General features: G+C 39.2%; 1 protein-coding gene across 4 annotated transcripts in view; it reads right to left on the bottom strand.

The window, feature by feature from the left end:
* Mroh8 (maestro heat like repeat family member 8) overlaps positions 1 to 14,734 on the bottom strand; it is a 59,893-nt gene that overhangs the window by 15,621 nt on the left and 29,538 nt on the right. For all 4 annotated transcript variants that reach the window (XM_047540580.1, XM_047540581.1, XM_047540582.1 and 1 more), the window contains exons 11-15: positions 14,056 to 14,208; positions 11,492 to 11,652; positions 8,261 to 8,393; positions 1,542 to 1,732; positions 127 to 264 (exon numbers count right to left, since the gene is read on the bottom strand). In XM_047540580.1, coding sequence (XP_047396536.1) covers positions 127 to 264; positions 1,542 to 1,732; positions 8,261 to 8,393; positions 11,492 to 11,652; positions 14,056 to 14,208 — 776 coding nt within the window. The remainder of the gene's footprint in view (positions 1 to 126; positions 265 to 1,541; positions 1,733 to 8,260; positions 8,394 to 11,491; positions 11,653 to 14,055; positions 14,209 to 14,734) is intronic.

The following is a 14,734-nucleotide window of genomic DNA, read 5'->3' as shown; positions in this document are numbered from 1 at the left end:
GGATATTGCCCAGACTTATGAGCAGGTTGTCCAGCTTTAGTTGCTATGGTAACTAAAGGGCACACAAGAGCTAAAGCAATGCTGATTTAGAGTAGGCTGTGTGTGTGCGAGACAAGGGAGTCATACTTGGCAAGGAGTGATATTCCCTGAAGATGGCAATCTTTTTCTTCCAGAAGAGTCCATCCTTTATTCTTTTCCATGATGTTGAATTCCTGCCAGCACAATGTTCTGAGGAGGAGAGTCTTTGTAGCCTGCACTGCGAAGCTAAGTCAAACAAAGCAGTGACTAGAACAGCTCCTACTAGTTCGTAAGCACACAGTCACTCTGTTCTCACTGGGGAGGATTAGACCTGGAGAATGCTGGACCCTAATTCTTCCTCTGCTAGATTGCTCAGAGACTCTTACTGCTCTAACAACTTGAAGGCACTTCAAACAAATTCTCTAGAGTAGAGAAAGGGGCCCAGGGGAAGGGAGGATGGAAGGGAGAGGGGAGGTACTAGGGAAGGAGTTGACCAAAACATGTTATCTGCATGTATAAATATGTTCTAATTATGTACAATTATAATGCACCAATAAAAATAGAAGAATAGATACATTAAAAGATAATTCTTTTTATTTATTTACTTATTTTTAATTTTTTTAAAGTTGTCAATGGATCTTTTATTTAATTATTTATATGTGGTGCTGAGGATCAAACCCAGGGCCTCACACATGCCAAACAAATGTTCTACCACTGAGCCATAACTCCAGCCCCATAAGATAATTCTTGCATAAGAAATCTAACTAGATTTTATTTCCTAGGAGTTCGGAAGAAAATCTATGATAAAACAAATGAACTGGGATGCTAAAAAAAATCTTTATTGAGATAAAATTTACACTCTGTAACATTTATCCTCACTGCTTTTACAAAAACTACTCATTGAACTGGTATCCTGGCCTGGGCATCAGAGAATCTCAAAGCTGGAAGGGTCCTCAGAGACCACCTTGCCTGACACCACATACAGACAAGGAAGTTGAGGCACAGAACAACAGATCTGCTCTGGGTTAAATGGATGAATGAGAACAAGAACTTGGGTAAACTGACTCTTAGGTGATCTTATTTATTTCACATTATAGCACATTCTCTGAAAGAAATTCATGTCCCATAGTAACATTAAGAAATTTCTACTGAGACCCTGAAGGGGAACTAAAACTATCTATGCAATATGGCAGAAATGAAAAATCATTTTGCTGGATCAGTACAGGTTTGGAGATAAGTTCAAACTGTTGTGCTTGTCTCTGTCTCTACTTGATTTATCAGCAAAGGGCTGGCATGATATCACACGTCATTTTTCAGGGCATCTGGACTCACATAACCAAATGTACCCTGGTTCCAGGAAAACTAAAGACAAACAATGAATGCCCAGATCAGCTCCTGGCACTTCATCTCTGTCTCGTGAGGGCTGCTGACTCTTTGCTCCCTCACAGTTGGGACTGCATCTTGGCTATCCTCGTGTTCACCACAGTGCCCAGTGATTGATAATGAAATCATAAAGGACTTACCACAAAGGCGTGACCTCTGTTGACACTTCCTGTTCTATGTGCAGGCCACTTGGGATGGCAACATCAGACATGGTGAGGCCGATGCTGTGGTGAATCTGGATGAGCAGTGTCATGAGAAGCTGAGGAAAGAGTCGGAGCATAGCTGCTCGAAGCCTGTTTCCCATGAACACCTCATAAAGCGCACATGTTGCCTGTGGTAGAAAAGGCACAGAGCAGAACTGAGCAAATGCTAGCCCTACTCCTCATTTTTGCTCTGTTTCTGTTTGTGTTGGAACAAGCTTTCTGGTTCTACTGTCCTCCTGGCGGAATGGCAGTGTAATCAGTATAGGGAGATGGCAGAGAGGAAAGGGGTCGAAGTTTCTAGAGAGTAAGGAGACTTGAAATCCACAAGTATGAAGGAAACGATTCACATACTTGACTACAAACAGATAAAAAACCAGGGCAAGACTGATCATAATGCTAGATGACAAATAACCCAGGAAAGCATTTGTTTCAATGTATTGTTATTACTATATAAAATGCTCTTTCATTAAGAAAAAATATGCAGGCTTGTTATTCATGTGTAGGCCACACACCAGCAGCACCAGCAGCACCTGGAAGCTGATTAGAAATGGAGGCCTCACCCAAGACCCGCTACATCAGAATCTATTTTTCCTAAGATCCCTGGTGACTGTGGTTTGTGTGCATATTAAATTTGAGAAGCACTGGTATACAGGACATGAGCAGATAGTCACAAATGAAATAACAATAGCCATTTAAAAACATGCATTCAACCTTGCAAAAAACAAATTATTAAAACATGGTCCTTTCTCACCTAACAGTGAGAAAACAGTGACAAGGTTGGAAATGCTCAGGGTGGTGAGGGTGAGGTGAAACAGCCATCCTGTGCCAACTGGTGGAAGGGCAGTGCTCTGGAGGACCAGCTGGGAATGTGGCAGCAGCTTTACACCTTTGCACTAGAATTCCCCTCCGCTGGACTTCATCTTAGGGAAACATTGAGTATGTATGAGAGCATTTATGTGCACACGGTTAAGTTTTCTGTAGCACTGTTTTGATGGCAAAGTTTGAAAATTTTCAAATGTTCACTTAACAGGAAACTTGATAATTAAGAATGATTTTGAGCCAGGCCTGTGTCTACAGTCCCAGCACTCAGGAGGGTGAAGCAGCAAGATCGTTGGAGGCCAGGGGTTTCCAGGCCAGCCTGGGTAACAGTGAGACCACCTCTCAAAAGTCAAATCATGAAAAACAACAATGAGAAGATTCTATACCATGTAAAATAGATTTTACAAAAAGGTATTTAAAAACAAATGGCTACCCAGGAGATTCAAGATGGTGAATTAGAGGAAGGCTCCATTTCCAGTTGCTCCATGGCTTTGGATTCATGCAGCAGGAGTACAGTCGCTCAGCAAGGTGGGTGAAAGAGGAATGTCACTAAAATTCAATACTGGACAGTCATAGTGTCTTGGAGACTCAGAAATTCAGGTGTATTGAACAAAGTACACTGGAGCCAAGTTGGCTGTGGCGGCAGCAGCAGTAGCAGTGGTTATACCGTTCACCACAGAGGGGAGGGATAACAGAGCGAGAAACACAAAGGACAGACCTGGCATGGAAAAACCTGTAGATCAGAAAAGCAGCCCAAACTTAGCTGATTCAGAGGTGGCACAGTGAACTGGTGTTTGACAGGAAATCTGTATTTCTCAACTGGCAAGTGAAGAGCTGAGGCCGGAGCCATCTTGAGGAGGCCACACTTCAGTTTGCTACTGTGGGAGTCTGGGAGAGCACAGCAAATGTCGTACTGCCCCAGAAGGTGCCTAATGTGTGGCCTAGGGCGTATCTAGCAGAACATGAGTGAAACAGGCACAAAGAAGACTACCTAGGCAGATACAAGTCAGAAAAATGAAGGGGAGTCAAACTTCTTTCTCTGTGAGTCTGGCAGTTCACATGACCAGCTGAAGAGGGTTTGGATGAACAGGTGGGTATAAGCACTCAGGGACGAAGCCTGGGACGGCTGTATTCACAGGCAGCAAAGTTTGCGGAAGATTGGTTTCCTTGTCCCATGAGTAGAATTCTTGGGAGGTTGCTAAGATCCTGACTCCCTGCAGAAATAGGCCTCAGCCTGGCCTAGGGGTATACTGATCTAATCTCTCCACAGCAGATACCACCCAACAAAACCCCTCAGACTTGATTAGACCTAAGCCCCAATCATCAGAACTCCCTCAAAGAACTGTGTGGCAGCCCTACCTTGGGAGTGCTGGATCTAGTCTGTGCAGACAAACTCCAATTGACATGCCATCCTACCTTACACTGGTGAGAAGGGAAGCTGAGAGCTTCAGTTTTAGGCAATCCAACTGGCAGCTTGGTGAACAACACAAAAAGAAGAAGAGGTTACCAACCCCCAGCCCTTACACTTTCTCTCTCGGCATATAGCCCAAGAAGAAACAGAGAAGGACAGTTGGGCACAGGTAGTGACCAGTCACTCTTGTTGACTGTTTTGACCACCTCAGTGGAGATGATTCTTTTATTTTTCATTCAGAATCGTTTCTTTTTCTTTCTTTCTTTCTCTCTCTCTCTCTTTCTTTCTTTTTTCTTTCTCTTTTTTTCTTTTCTTCTTTCTTTTTTCTTTCTTTCCTTTCTTGCTTTTTCTTTCTGTTCTCTCTCCCTCTCTCTCTTTCCCTCCCTCCCTCCCTCTCTCTTTCCCTCCCTTCCTTCCTTCCTTCCTTCCGTCCTTCCTTCCCTCCTTTTTTTGGTGTTCTTGCTGTGCTGAGTGGTTCATGGACATATATACATATATGCTTATTTTTTCTCATTTTCAGCATTTTTTTACACTAGTTATTTTTCCTTGCTTTATCTTTTGCAGGTTAGGGTTTGGGCTTATTTGTGTTTATTTTGTTCATTTCTCTTTTTCTTCTTTCTTTTCCCACTAACAAATTCTCTTGTTCTCTCTTTCTCTCTCCCTTTACTTCATTTTTGCTATTTTTTCTCCTCTTTCTTTATAACCATCTCTTGCTACATCTCTTCTGCATTCTTTCTGTTCACATTTCAAATATCCTAAACTTTCTTATTCTCATAAGGAACTTTATTTTTACCATCTTTTAGAACTATTTGGTTTATATAACTCCTATTACACCATTCAGGTTGTTGCAATTAATACTGTTATAGATGACATAGTTAACACCTGCTGTTTACTTTAATGTCAGATCTAGTTCGTGGTTATTTTGCTTTTACTACTGGCAACTGCTGACCCCACCATTTCTGGTTTTGTGGTAGTGTGACAGGTGTCGTAGTAGGTACCGAGTATTTATTTTAATGCTGTATTTGTTTGCATTGATTGTTGCTATTGTTTGTTTCCCCCTATCCTGTGAGGTGTTGGGAAGCTACAGGGACACAAGTTCACAGGGTAGAGACTTTGTTGCTGAACTAAACCCAGTCAAAAGACAGTGCACCTTACTCTACACATAAATTAACCACACTCAAACTTCAGCTATATTTGAATACAAAAATAGTAGAGACAAAACTCACACTTGAACATTAAGACATTATTAAAGAATAGAAAATATGTAATCATGATCAGAATATACAAGAACTCTGGAACAACATTAAGAAACCAAAGTTAAGAATCACTGGAACTAAAGAGAGTGGAGAGAGGTGAGCTAATGGAATGGATAACCTCTTCAGGTAAATAATAACAGAAAAATTTCCAAACCTTGAGAATGAGATTGACATCCAGATAAAGAAGGCATTGAGGACCAAAATAGACAAGATCAAAAAAGAACCTCTCCATGACACATTATAATCAAAATGCCAAATATACAGGACAAGGATAGAATTTTAAAAGCCTCAAGAAAAAAACATCAGATCACATTTCAAGGCAAGTCAATAAGAAAAACTTCTAATTTCTCAGCACAAACTCTAAAAGCCAGGAGGGCTTATAATGATGTGTTTAAGTCCTGAAAGAAAATAAGAGTCAACCAAGATTGCTATATTCAGAAAAATTATCCTTCAAAAATCAAAGGGGAAATAAAAACCTTTTAAGATAAGGATGAACTAAAAGAATTCATGACTAATAAGCCAGCACTACAGAAAATAAATATTCCACATGGAAGAAATGAAAAACACCTCAGAGTTTACAAACAAACAAATCTCACTTGAAGAGTAGCTAAGCAAATGAGAAACATGACCAAATTATACATTAGAAATAAATTAAAGTGACAGGAATTAATAAACCTCTCTCTATAGTAATATTGAATATACATGGTCTCAACACTCCAATTAAAAGACATAGGCTGGTAGAATGGATTAAAAAACAAGACTCAACTATATGTTGTTTGCAAGAGACTCACCTTACAGGCAAAGGCAGTCACAAGTTGAAAGTGAAAGGATGGAAATTTATATACCATGTAAATGAGGCCAGAAAACAAGCAGACATAGCTACTCTCATATCAAACAAATATCAAACAAAGCAGACTTCCAAACAAAAATAATCAGAAGAGACAAAGGTCATTTCATACTGGTAAAGGGAACAATCCAACAAGAAGATAAAACCATAGTAAATTTGATGCCGTAAACATTCATGCACCTAATTACATAAAGAGATACTTCTCAAGTTAAAACCTCAGACAGATCCCAGTCTAATGATACTGGATGATTTCAATACACATTTCTCGCCAACATATAGGTTATTCAGGCATAAATTCAGTAAAGACTCTTTGGACCTGAAAGATATTATAAATCAAATGGACTTAGTAGACATGTATATATTCATCCATAAAGAAAAATAAAATTATGACATTTGCAGGAAAATGAATGGAACTAGAGATCATCATGTTAAGTGAAATAAGCCATACTCAAAAGGTCCAGGGTCATATATTTTCTCTTCTATGTGAAAGCTAGAGAGGAAAAAAGGTAGAAGGGGGGAATCTCATGAAAATCCATCAGTAAAGCAGAGGAAAAGGACCAGGGGAAAGGAGAAAGGGAAGGAAAGGGGAAACACTGGAGAATGATATTGGCCAAATTATATTGTTATTTTATAAGCATGTAAAAATATCTAACAACAAATTCCACCAGTATGTACAACTATAATGCACCAATAAAAAATATAGAAAAAGAAAAAAATGGTTAACCATCCATGGAAAGAACAGGAAACTCTCCATATTGACATAAAGAGTAGTTTATACATTTGTTAAATTTTTTTAAAAAGGCATCAAATAGTGTATGTAATATAATCATATTAATATATATGTGCATATATATACAATTTTATTGATTAATTATATGATAAATATATACATTTATCTGTCCTAACTTCTAGAACTGTACTAAAATGACATTACATGGATTTTTAAAAAGGGAACAAGTCCATAAGAACAGAGAAAGTAAGAGACAATAGCAGATTAGAAATATTGAATTTTGAAAGCTTAAAAAAAGCTATAATAACTTAGATCAGAGAAAGGTAAAAACTGATAGGGGAGAAAATGCAGTAAAAGGTATATGTTGAAAGAAGGGGAACTGTGCATGTGTAAAGGCCAGGGATTTGGGAGAACTTTGTACTTTCTGCTCAGTTTTGCTGTGAACATGAAACACTTTAAAAAGTAACACATATTTAAAAGAAAGGAAATGGGAAAAAGTTTATGAAATATACATACAGAATGTTTATATATGTATAAACAGTTCTAAAAAGTTCATTTTCAGGGAGATGGCACAGACATGAGTCAAGAATAGTTTTGCTTTTTTTGGTACCAGGAATTTAACTCAGGGTCATTAACCCTGAGCCATATCTCCAGCCCTTTTTAAAATTTTTTTTATTTTGAGACAGGGCCTTAAGTCACTTAGGGCCTCTCTAAGTTGCTGAGTCTTGTCTTGAACTTGAGATCATGCTGTCTCAGTCTCCTGAGTCCCTGGGATAACAGGCATGCACTAGTGCACTATATGGCTCCTTTTTATTTTATTTTATTTTATTTTATTTTATTTTATTTTATTTTATTTTATTTTTTTGAGACAGGATTTTACTATGTAGCCCATTCCTCCCTTGAACTCCTGAGCTCAAGCTATTGTTCTGCCTCAGCTTTCAGAGCAGCTAGGATTACAGGTGCATACCACAGCACCTGATTCAAGATTTTGTATTTTTAAAAAGATTATTTTTTTAAAAGACAAAGACTATGTAATAGAGATTATATGTGGCCTGAAAAGTCTAGAATATTTATCATCAATCCTTGACAACCACTGCTCAAGGAGACCTTTGCTTTCTTTTTCATCTATCATCTATCTATCTATCTATCTATCTATCTATCTATCTATCTATCTATCAATCTATCGATCTATCTATCTATTGAGGTGCTGGGGATAGAACCCAGGGCCTCACTCATGCTAGGCACTACCACTACCACTGAGCTACACCCCCAGCCCATGCTTTCTATTTTACACACTTTCATATCCATATTATTTTAAAAATTTCACGAAGTTGTGTTACTCTTTAACTATGATGATAAATATTTTTTTTAAGAATGAAGAAGATATGTTTTAAATACATTAAACCATATTGATTCCTACACTATTCCCAGCTTTCTCCATGTCAATCCCTGGGTAGAGGCACTGTAGATATAATATGGATGACAAAAACAACCTTTGAGAGGGACTAAAAATAACATTTTCTGGGTGGGATTGGTCAGCCTGGAGGGAAGCATGGGGGGCAAAAGTTAGTGGGAAAGAGCTCGATGACTTACAGCAACACCCACGTAGGCCATCTTCTCCTGGCATATAGTATGGCATTTCTGCAGCTTCCTCAGGAGCCTCCACAGGATCCAGGTTGTGCTGGGCAGCTCTGCCTCCAGGGTTCTCCACAACTCAGCCAGATGCCTAGAAACCCCAGAACAAGAAGGTTCAGGAGAGTGGCTCATCCAAGACCTATCATAACCACCTTTCTGGAGTCTGCTTGGGATCCAGTCTATAAGAGGTTTTCCTCTCTGCTCACTTCCTCAGAGTATCAAAGGCATCTGAGTACATAATAGTTAACTTCCAAGGTTTCAATGAATCAAGTTCCCTTTGCCCAGGCACAGACTTTGAGGCCATTCGCAAACTGGTCCTAACGTGACTTTCAGTCCCACTACGTGCCCATCACACACTCTGTGCTGTCGTCACCCCATACCATTCACTTTCGCCAAACAAACCCCAGACTTTGAAAACCCTCCAACTCTGCTTCCAGCATTTTCTTAAACCAGAAGTTCCTTCTCAAAATTCTCCTCTGCCCATCAACATCCTTCAAGGTCCAGCTCCAGTGTCACCTCTTCTGTGAATGTTGGCTTCTTCTTCACCATGTCTCTCATGAATGAGTGAGTTTCCATAACACTTTTTTTTGGGGGGGGTATTGGAGATTGAAACCAGGGGTGCTTTATCACTGAGCTACACCCTCAGCCCTTTTTTAAATTTTTTAGAATTTTGAGACAGGGTCTCACTAAGTTGCTGAGGCTGACCTAGAACTTGTGATCTTGCCTCAGCCTTCCAAATTGCTTGGATTACAGGTGTGCACCAGCACGCCTAGCCCCAGGAGACTCTAAAAATTTCTTCTTTCTATAGGTTGCCTCACTCTTACATGTACCATTTTCAATTCTCTTTGTGTGTGTCTATCGGAAGGAAGAGATTATGCCTGGCCCTGCTGGGGATCCTTTAGGGCCTAGCACAATGCTAGGTATTCAAAGGCACTTTTATTCAATATAGTCTGTGGTCCCCAGATTGGCTAAGGTCAAGCCCTGAAATAAAGCTTTGATCCTTCTTAGAAGAAATCTTAAGGAAAAGTAATATGTAATAATTTTCAAATTATTGAAGCTACCAATTTGAAATTATAGCTATGGCCATCCTAGGCAACACAGAGACCTCAACTTACAAAAAAAAATCTTTTTTATTGTGGGACCTGAGAGTTATATATATATATTGTGGAGGTGATTGGGGAGGGAAGATTGGGAGTTACTCATGCTTTTAATTTTTTTTTTTTTTTTTTTTTCTTTTTCCAGTGCTAGGGATTGAACCTATGGCCTTGGACATGCTAGGCAAGATTTGTTGTTAAGCTACACCCCCACCAACCCAATCCAGTCTCCTGTTTTCAGAATCTACCTAGGTATTTTTGTATGCTAGAGATAGTGTTTTTTAAAGTATGATCTTCCAACTATCTACATGAGACCCGTTCTAAAACTGAGGGCATTAGAGACTATCTAAGCATTTCACTTAAAAGGAAATGCGGGAAGATGAAAAGCCTCATGGCTGAGAAAACAAGTAGATGGTAGAACATAAATGTTTATCCTGGGAAGATGTTAAGAAAACCCTATGTTTACTTGTAGTTGGTTATTTTCTCTCAATTCCTGAAGGACGAAATAAAATGCTTTAAGAAACTATTTATTGTGAAAGAAATACTCTCAAATGCTTTTGGTTTCCTGCACATTTCAAAGAGTGCTATAAGTGCATCTGAATTAGGAAGTACATAGCCTTTAAGCCAATGATTCATAGAAGTTAGTGTGGGAAAAAAATCATCTGGGGAGTTTGTTAAAAATATGGAGGGCTAGCTGGGTGCAGTGGTGCATGCCTGTAATCCCAGAGGTTTGGGAGGCTGAGGCAGGAGGATCACAAATTCAAGGCCAACCTTAGCAACTTAGTAAGGCCCTAAGTATCTTAGTGAAACCCTGTCTCAAAATAAAAAAATAAAAGGGTCTGGGAATGTGGCTCAGTGATTAAGCACCCTGGTACCAAAAAAAAAAAAAAAAAAAAAGGAGGGCTAAAAAAACGAAGAAGAGGGCTGGGGACAGAGCTCCATCATAGAGGGCTGGCCTAGAATGTGCGAGGCCCTGGGTTCGATCCCAAGCCAAGATCCAACACTGAAAAAGCAAAAGCCCAACAAACAAAATAAAACAACAATAAATGGCTGAACATGATTCCTGGCTTGTGGGCATATTGGGAACTGCCAGATGCCTCTAATAGAAAAACTATCCAGCTCAAAACCTATTTTGGGGGTTGGGGTATGGCTCAGTGGTACAGTGCTCGCCTAGCACATGTGAGGCCAAGGGTTGAATCCTCAGCACCACATAAAAATAAAAGAAAAGGTATTGTGTCCACCTACAACTAAAAAATAAATATTAAAAACAACCGATTTTGTCTGTTTATCTCTATGATTATATTTTTCTCTAGGTATATATTTATACTTTCCTTTAAAGTATCTATTTATTTACTTATTTTGGGGTGAAATCATTCTGCAAGCGAGTTGCCAACATCATTTTTCACAACTCAATAACTTCAGTCTCTGTCTTCTTACAGAAAGGAAATCCTTCCATTTAACCATAATATGTTACACCTAAGCAAATTATATTAATTTAATAATATAGTGTAGAGGCCATATTTACATTTTCTCCAAAATTTCTTTTATGGCTTTTATTTTTGATCCAAGATCCAATCAAGGTCACATAATGCATTGGGTTATGTTGCTTTAGTATCTTTTTATCTAGAATGGTGTTTCTATCATTTTTTCTTTCACGACATTAACTTTTTTTAATTTGGTGCAGAGGATCAAACCCAGAGGTGTTTAACCACTGAGCCACACCCCCAGCCCTTTTTATTTTTTATTTTAAGTTGCTTAGGGCCCCACTTTGTTGCTGAGGTGGCTTTGAACTTGTGATCCTCCTGCCTCAGCCTAACAAGTTGCTGTGATTCCAAGTACACATAACGATGCCCAGTTTTAACATTAACTTTTTATTTTGTAAAGTTCAATCTAATTATCTTATAGAATGCTCTTCATTCTGGGTTTGTTGGATTGTCTTATATTGATGCATTATAGTCTGATTTATCTCCCAGGTAACTATATCTTATCTCCTCTACAAGAGAATCTTTAGATTTTTTGAGGGTCACCCCTCAAAAATACTCAGTGATATGCCACACATCCCAATTTAGTCCAGAGGCTATTCAGGGTGCTTTACCTGTCATATGGTACTGGATGACACAGAAGGTGGCTGAGCACTATATCTGTGTACTTGGGCCTGGAGATAAACAGACTCACAGTATTTATGACTTGTTGGCGGACTCTAGGCTGGCTGATTATGGATAGCCGGGCACAGATAATGCCCATAATTTCTGGTACCTGAAAAAGAAAAAGAAAGCACTAAGTTCACGAAGACCTTAATCTTGTGAGATACTGATGGTTACTGAGGTACTGTGTCCATTTCTGAAAAGTAGCTAGGAAGTGACATTTAAACAAAATGATGTTATTAAAAAGTTAAAATCAAAACTATTCAAAATATATCTGGGGCTGGGGAAATAACTCAATGGTAGAGTGCTTGCCTCGCAAGCATAAGGCCCTGGGTTCAATCCCCAGCACCGCAAATAAATAAATAAATAAATAAAATGAGATATATCTGTACGTAAAAATTTGGAAGGCTGTATATACAATGTTATTAATGTGCCTGAGTGATAGGATATTAGGTTTTTTAAAAATATTTTTTAGTTGTTAATGGACCTGTATTTTATTTATTTATATGCAGTGCTGAGGATTGAACCCAGGGCATCACACATGCCAGGCAACCGCTCTACCGCTGAGTCACAAACCCAGCCCTAGATTTTATTTTTTGCTTATCTATTTTTTCTAATTTTCTCTCAATGATTTCATATTGATTTTATAATAAAATGAACTAAGATATGTTACAAGAAAGCTGTTTTTTTTCCGCTCTGACTCTGATTATGGGGGCAGTCCTTACCCGCCTTCCTTTCAGATACATCTATCCGGCCAGGTCAAGGAAGCAGGACTACTCTTCCCACACAGACCCCTGGCTTCAGGTCTCTGTGGAACTCTTAGCTCCTCAGAGAGGCAGTCCTCAACAACCTTGCACCAGACAGCTGTCACTACCATCATCAGTCACCAGGAACTGGTGAAGGATGAGCACATGATACAGCTCTGGCCAGTGAAACATGAGGAAAAATCTAATGGGGGCTTTTAGGAAAGATTTTCCTCCCTGAATAAAGGGACAAAAAGGAAAGCAGCATGTTTCTCCCTTCTAGATAGTCTTGACCTGCTCATGAAGTCTGAAATTGCTGTGACCACCTTATGACCACATGAACAGGAAAAGCAGAAAGAAGGAAAAGCCCTTGGGTCTTTGCATAACACTGCTGAGTCACTGAACCCATCCTGGAAAATACCCTGTGTTCAGACTTCTCCTGCGGTAGCACCTCCTTTGGGTAAGCTTCCGCAGTTGGTCTTTGCTTTGCCACTGGGAGCACCCACAGGATCCCTGTGCCATCTCTCCCTGCTTCCCGCATGCTCCTTGTGCCTCTTTGCTGTTTTAGACCATTTTGTCCCATCATCCCAGTTGAGGAACACCTATAAAAACTTAAATACGGTATATAATTATGTAATATGTTATGTAATTAATAATAAAAATATAATTGTGACATAATATACATAAGTTCTAGATTGATTTCCAACCTATCTTAATGCACATGTCAATTTTGTTGAAATATTCGCAGAATTGAAAACTTGTGATTTCATGGGTTAATAGTTTAAAATATGGGTTTTCATCATTTTTTTTATTGTAAACAAATGGGATGCATGTTGTTTCTCTGTTTGTACATGGCGTAAAGGCATACCATTTGTGTAATCATAAATTTACATAGGGTAATGTTGTTTGATTCATTCTGTTATTTTTTCCCTTCCCTCTCACCCCTCCCACCCCTCTTTTCCCTCTATACAGTCCTTCCTTCCTCCATTCTTGCCCACCTCCCTAACCCTAACTCTAACCCTAACACTAACCCCTCCCACCCCCCATTATGTGTCATCATCCACTTATTAGCGATATCATTCGTCCTTTGGTTTTTTGAGATTGGCTTATCTCACTTAGGGTTTTCATCATTTTAAAATTATGTTTTATTATTTTATTTTTGTGGTGTGGAGGGGCTGGAAGTAAGACTTCATAACATGCTAGTTAAGCACTCTAACACTGATTTATCCCCTAGCCTCTACTTTTTCTTTTTCTCAAAGTACAACATGCACACAATTTAAAAATCCTATGGTCCCTTGGGTCTTTCCTCCCTATTCCCCAGGTCTACCCTCCAGAGGCAAATGTTTTTATCCCTTTCAGCCCTTTCATTATGTCCTTCTGTATTTTAGATGATGTAGATGGTTTATTTTTCCTTATTATTTCTTGATGTATCAACTTGAGATAAATTCTCTTGATTTCAGGTTAAGTCTGTCTCCTTCTAGGGTCACTTATAGGTTTTGTTTTACTTGGGTAAGAGCCTAATTTGAAGTTACCATTCTCACATGTGAAAATTCTATCTCCCCAGAAAAATCCTCTCCTGGACCACACCTTAAATCTTTTAACTCTCCCTGCCTAGTTTTTACACAGGTGTTGTTTAGTATATGCTAAACGACTGGAGGAATGTTTGTGAGCAAATGGATTAAGGCTTTGACTCTGTCCCCACCAGCAGCTGTTTGCGGTTGAACAGGCACAGAAGATACCTTGAAGTTGAGGAGCAGAAGGTAAGTGTTTACCTTCTCAAATCGGGACTCTGCGTTTTTCACCAATGTTATCAGCAACTCTCCGGCTGATTGCTGGGAGTAGGGATGTTTCAGATTTTCGAGGCCATCCAACGTGGTCATTATGAACTGGCAGAGTTCATCTGAATTGAGGAAAACTTCAAAGACCTGAAATGATTTAGAACAAATAAACTTCCAGTAAATATGGTATGACAGAGCCATGAACTAAGTTAACGATCAGAGAAGTGTACAGTGATGTACAAGACTGTTTACTTCCGTCCTGTTTACAAAGGTGAGAAATTGAAAGCAACCCAAATGTCTACAGCTAATGTCGGTGCAGGGCTTTTACTGCTCTGGCTTTTATAAAGCAGTTTTATTTTGAGTTCCTCAAACAGAGACACTTTGTAGGAGCAGGAGAAAAGAAACACCGTAATATTAGACAGCTGACAGTGTCCCGGGCCAACTAAAATGTCCCATCAGGAGACAGTGAACTTCGCATTGCACTGGACAGTGCATAAAGTCCTTCACATGATTACACAAGGAACCCTGGACACTTACTATGTGACAGGCCTTAAGCCAAGCATGTTCCACACCGAATCTCATTCAACTCTCACAGCAACTGAGTCATCCCAACTTTTTCAGATGCCCATTGTATAAATGAGGAAACTGATGCACAAGAGGTTAAATTACCTTT

This window comes from Sciurus carolinensis, chromosome 2 (genome assembly GCF_902686445.1).
Source record: "Sciurus carolinensis chromosome 2, mSciCar1.2, whole genome shotgun sequence".
Classification (NCBI taxonomy): Eukaryota; Metazoa; Chordata; class Mammalia; order Rodentia; family Sciuridae; genus Sciurus; species Sciurus carolinensis.
Note: the sequence above shows the minus strand (reverse complement) of the source record. Positions and strands in the feature narration are given on the sequence as shown.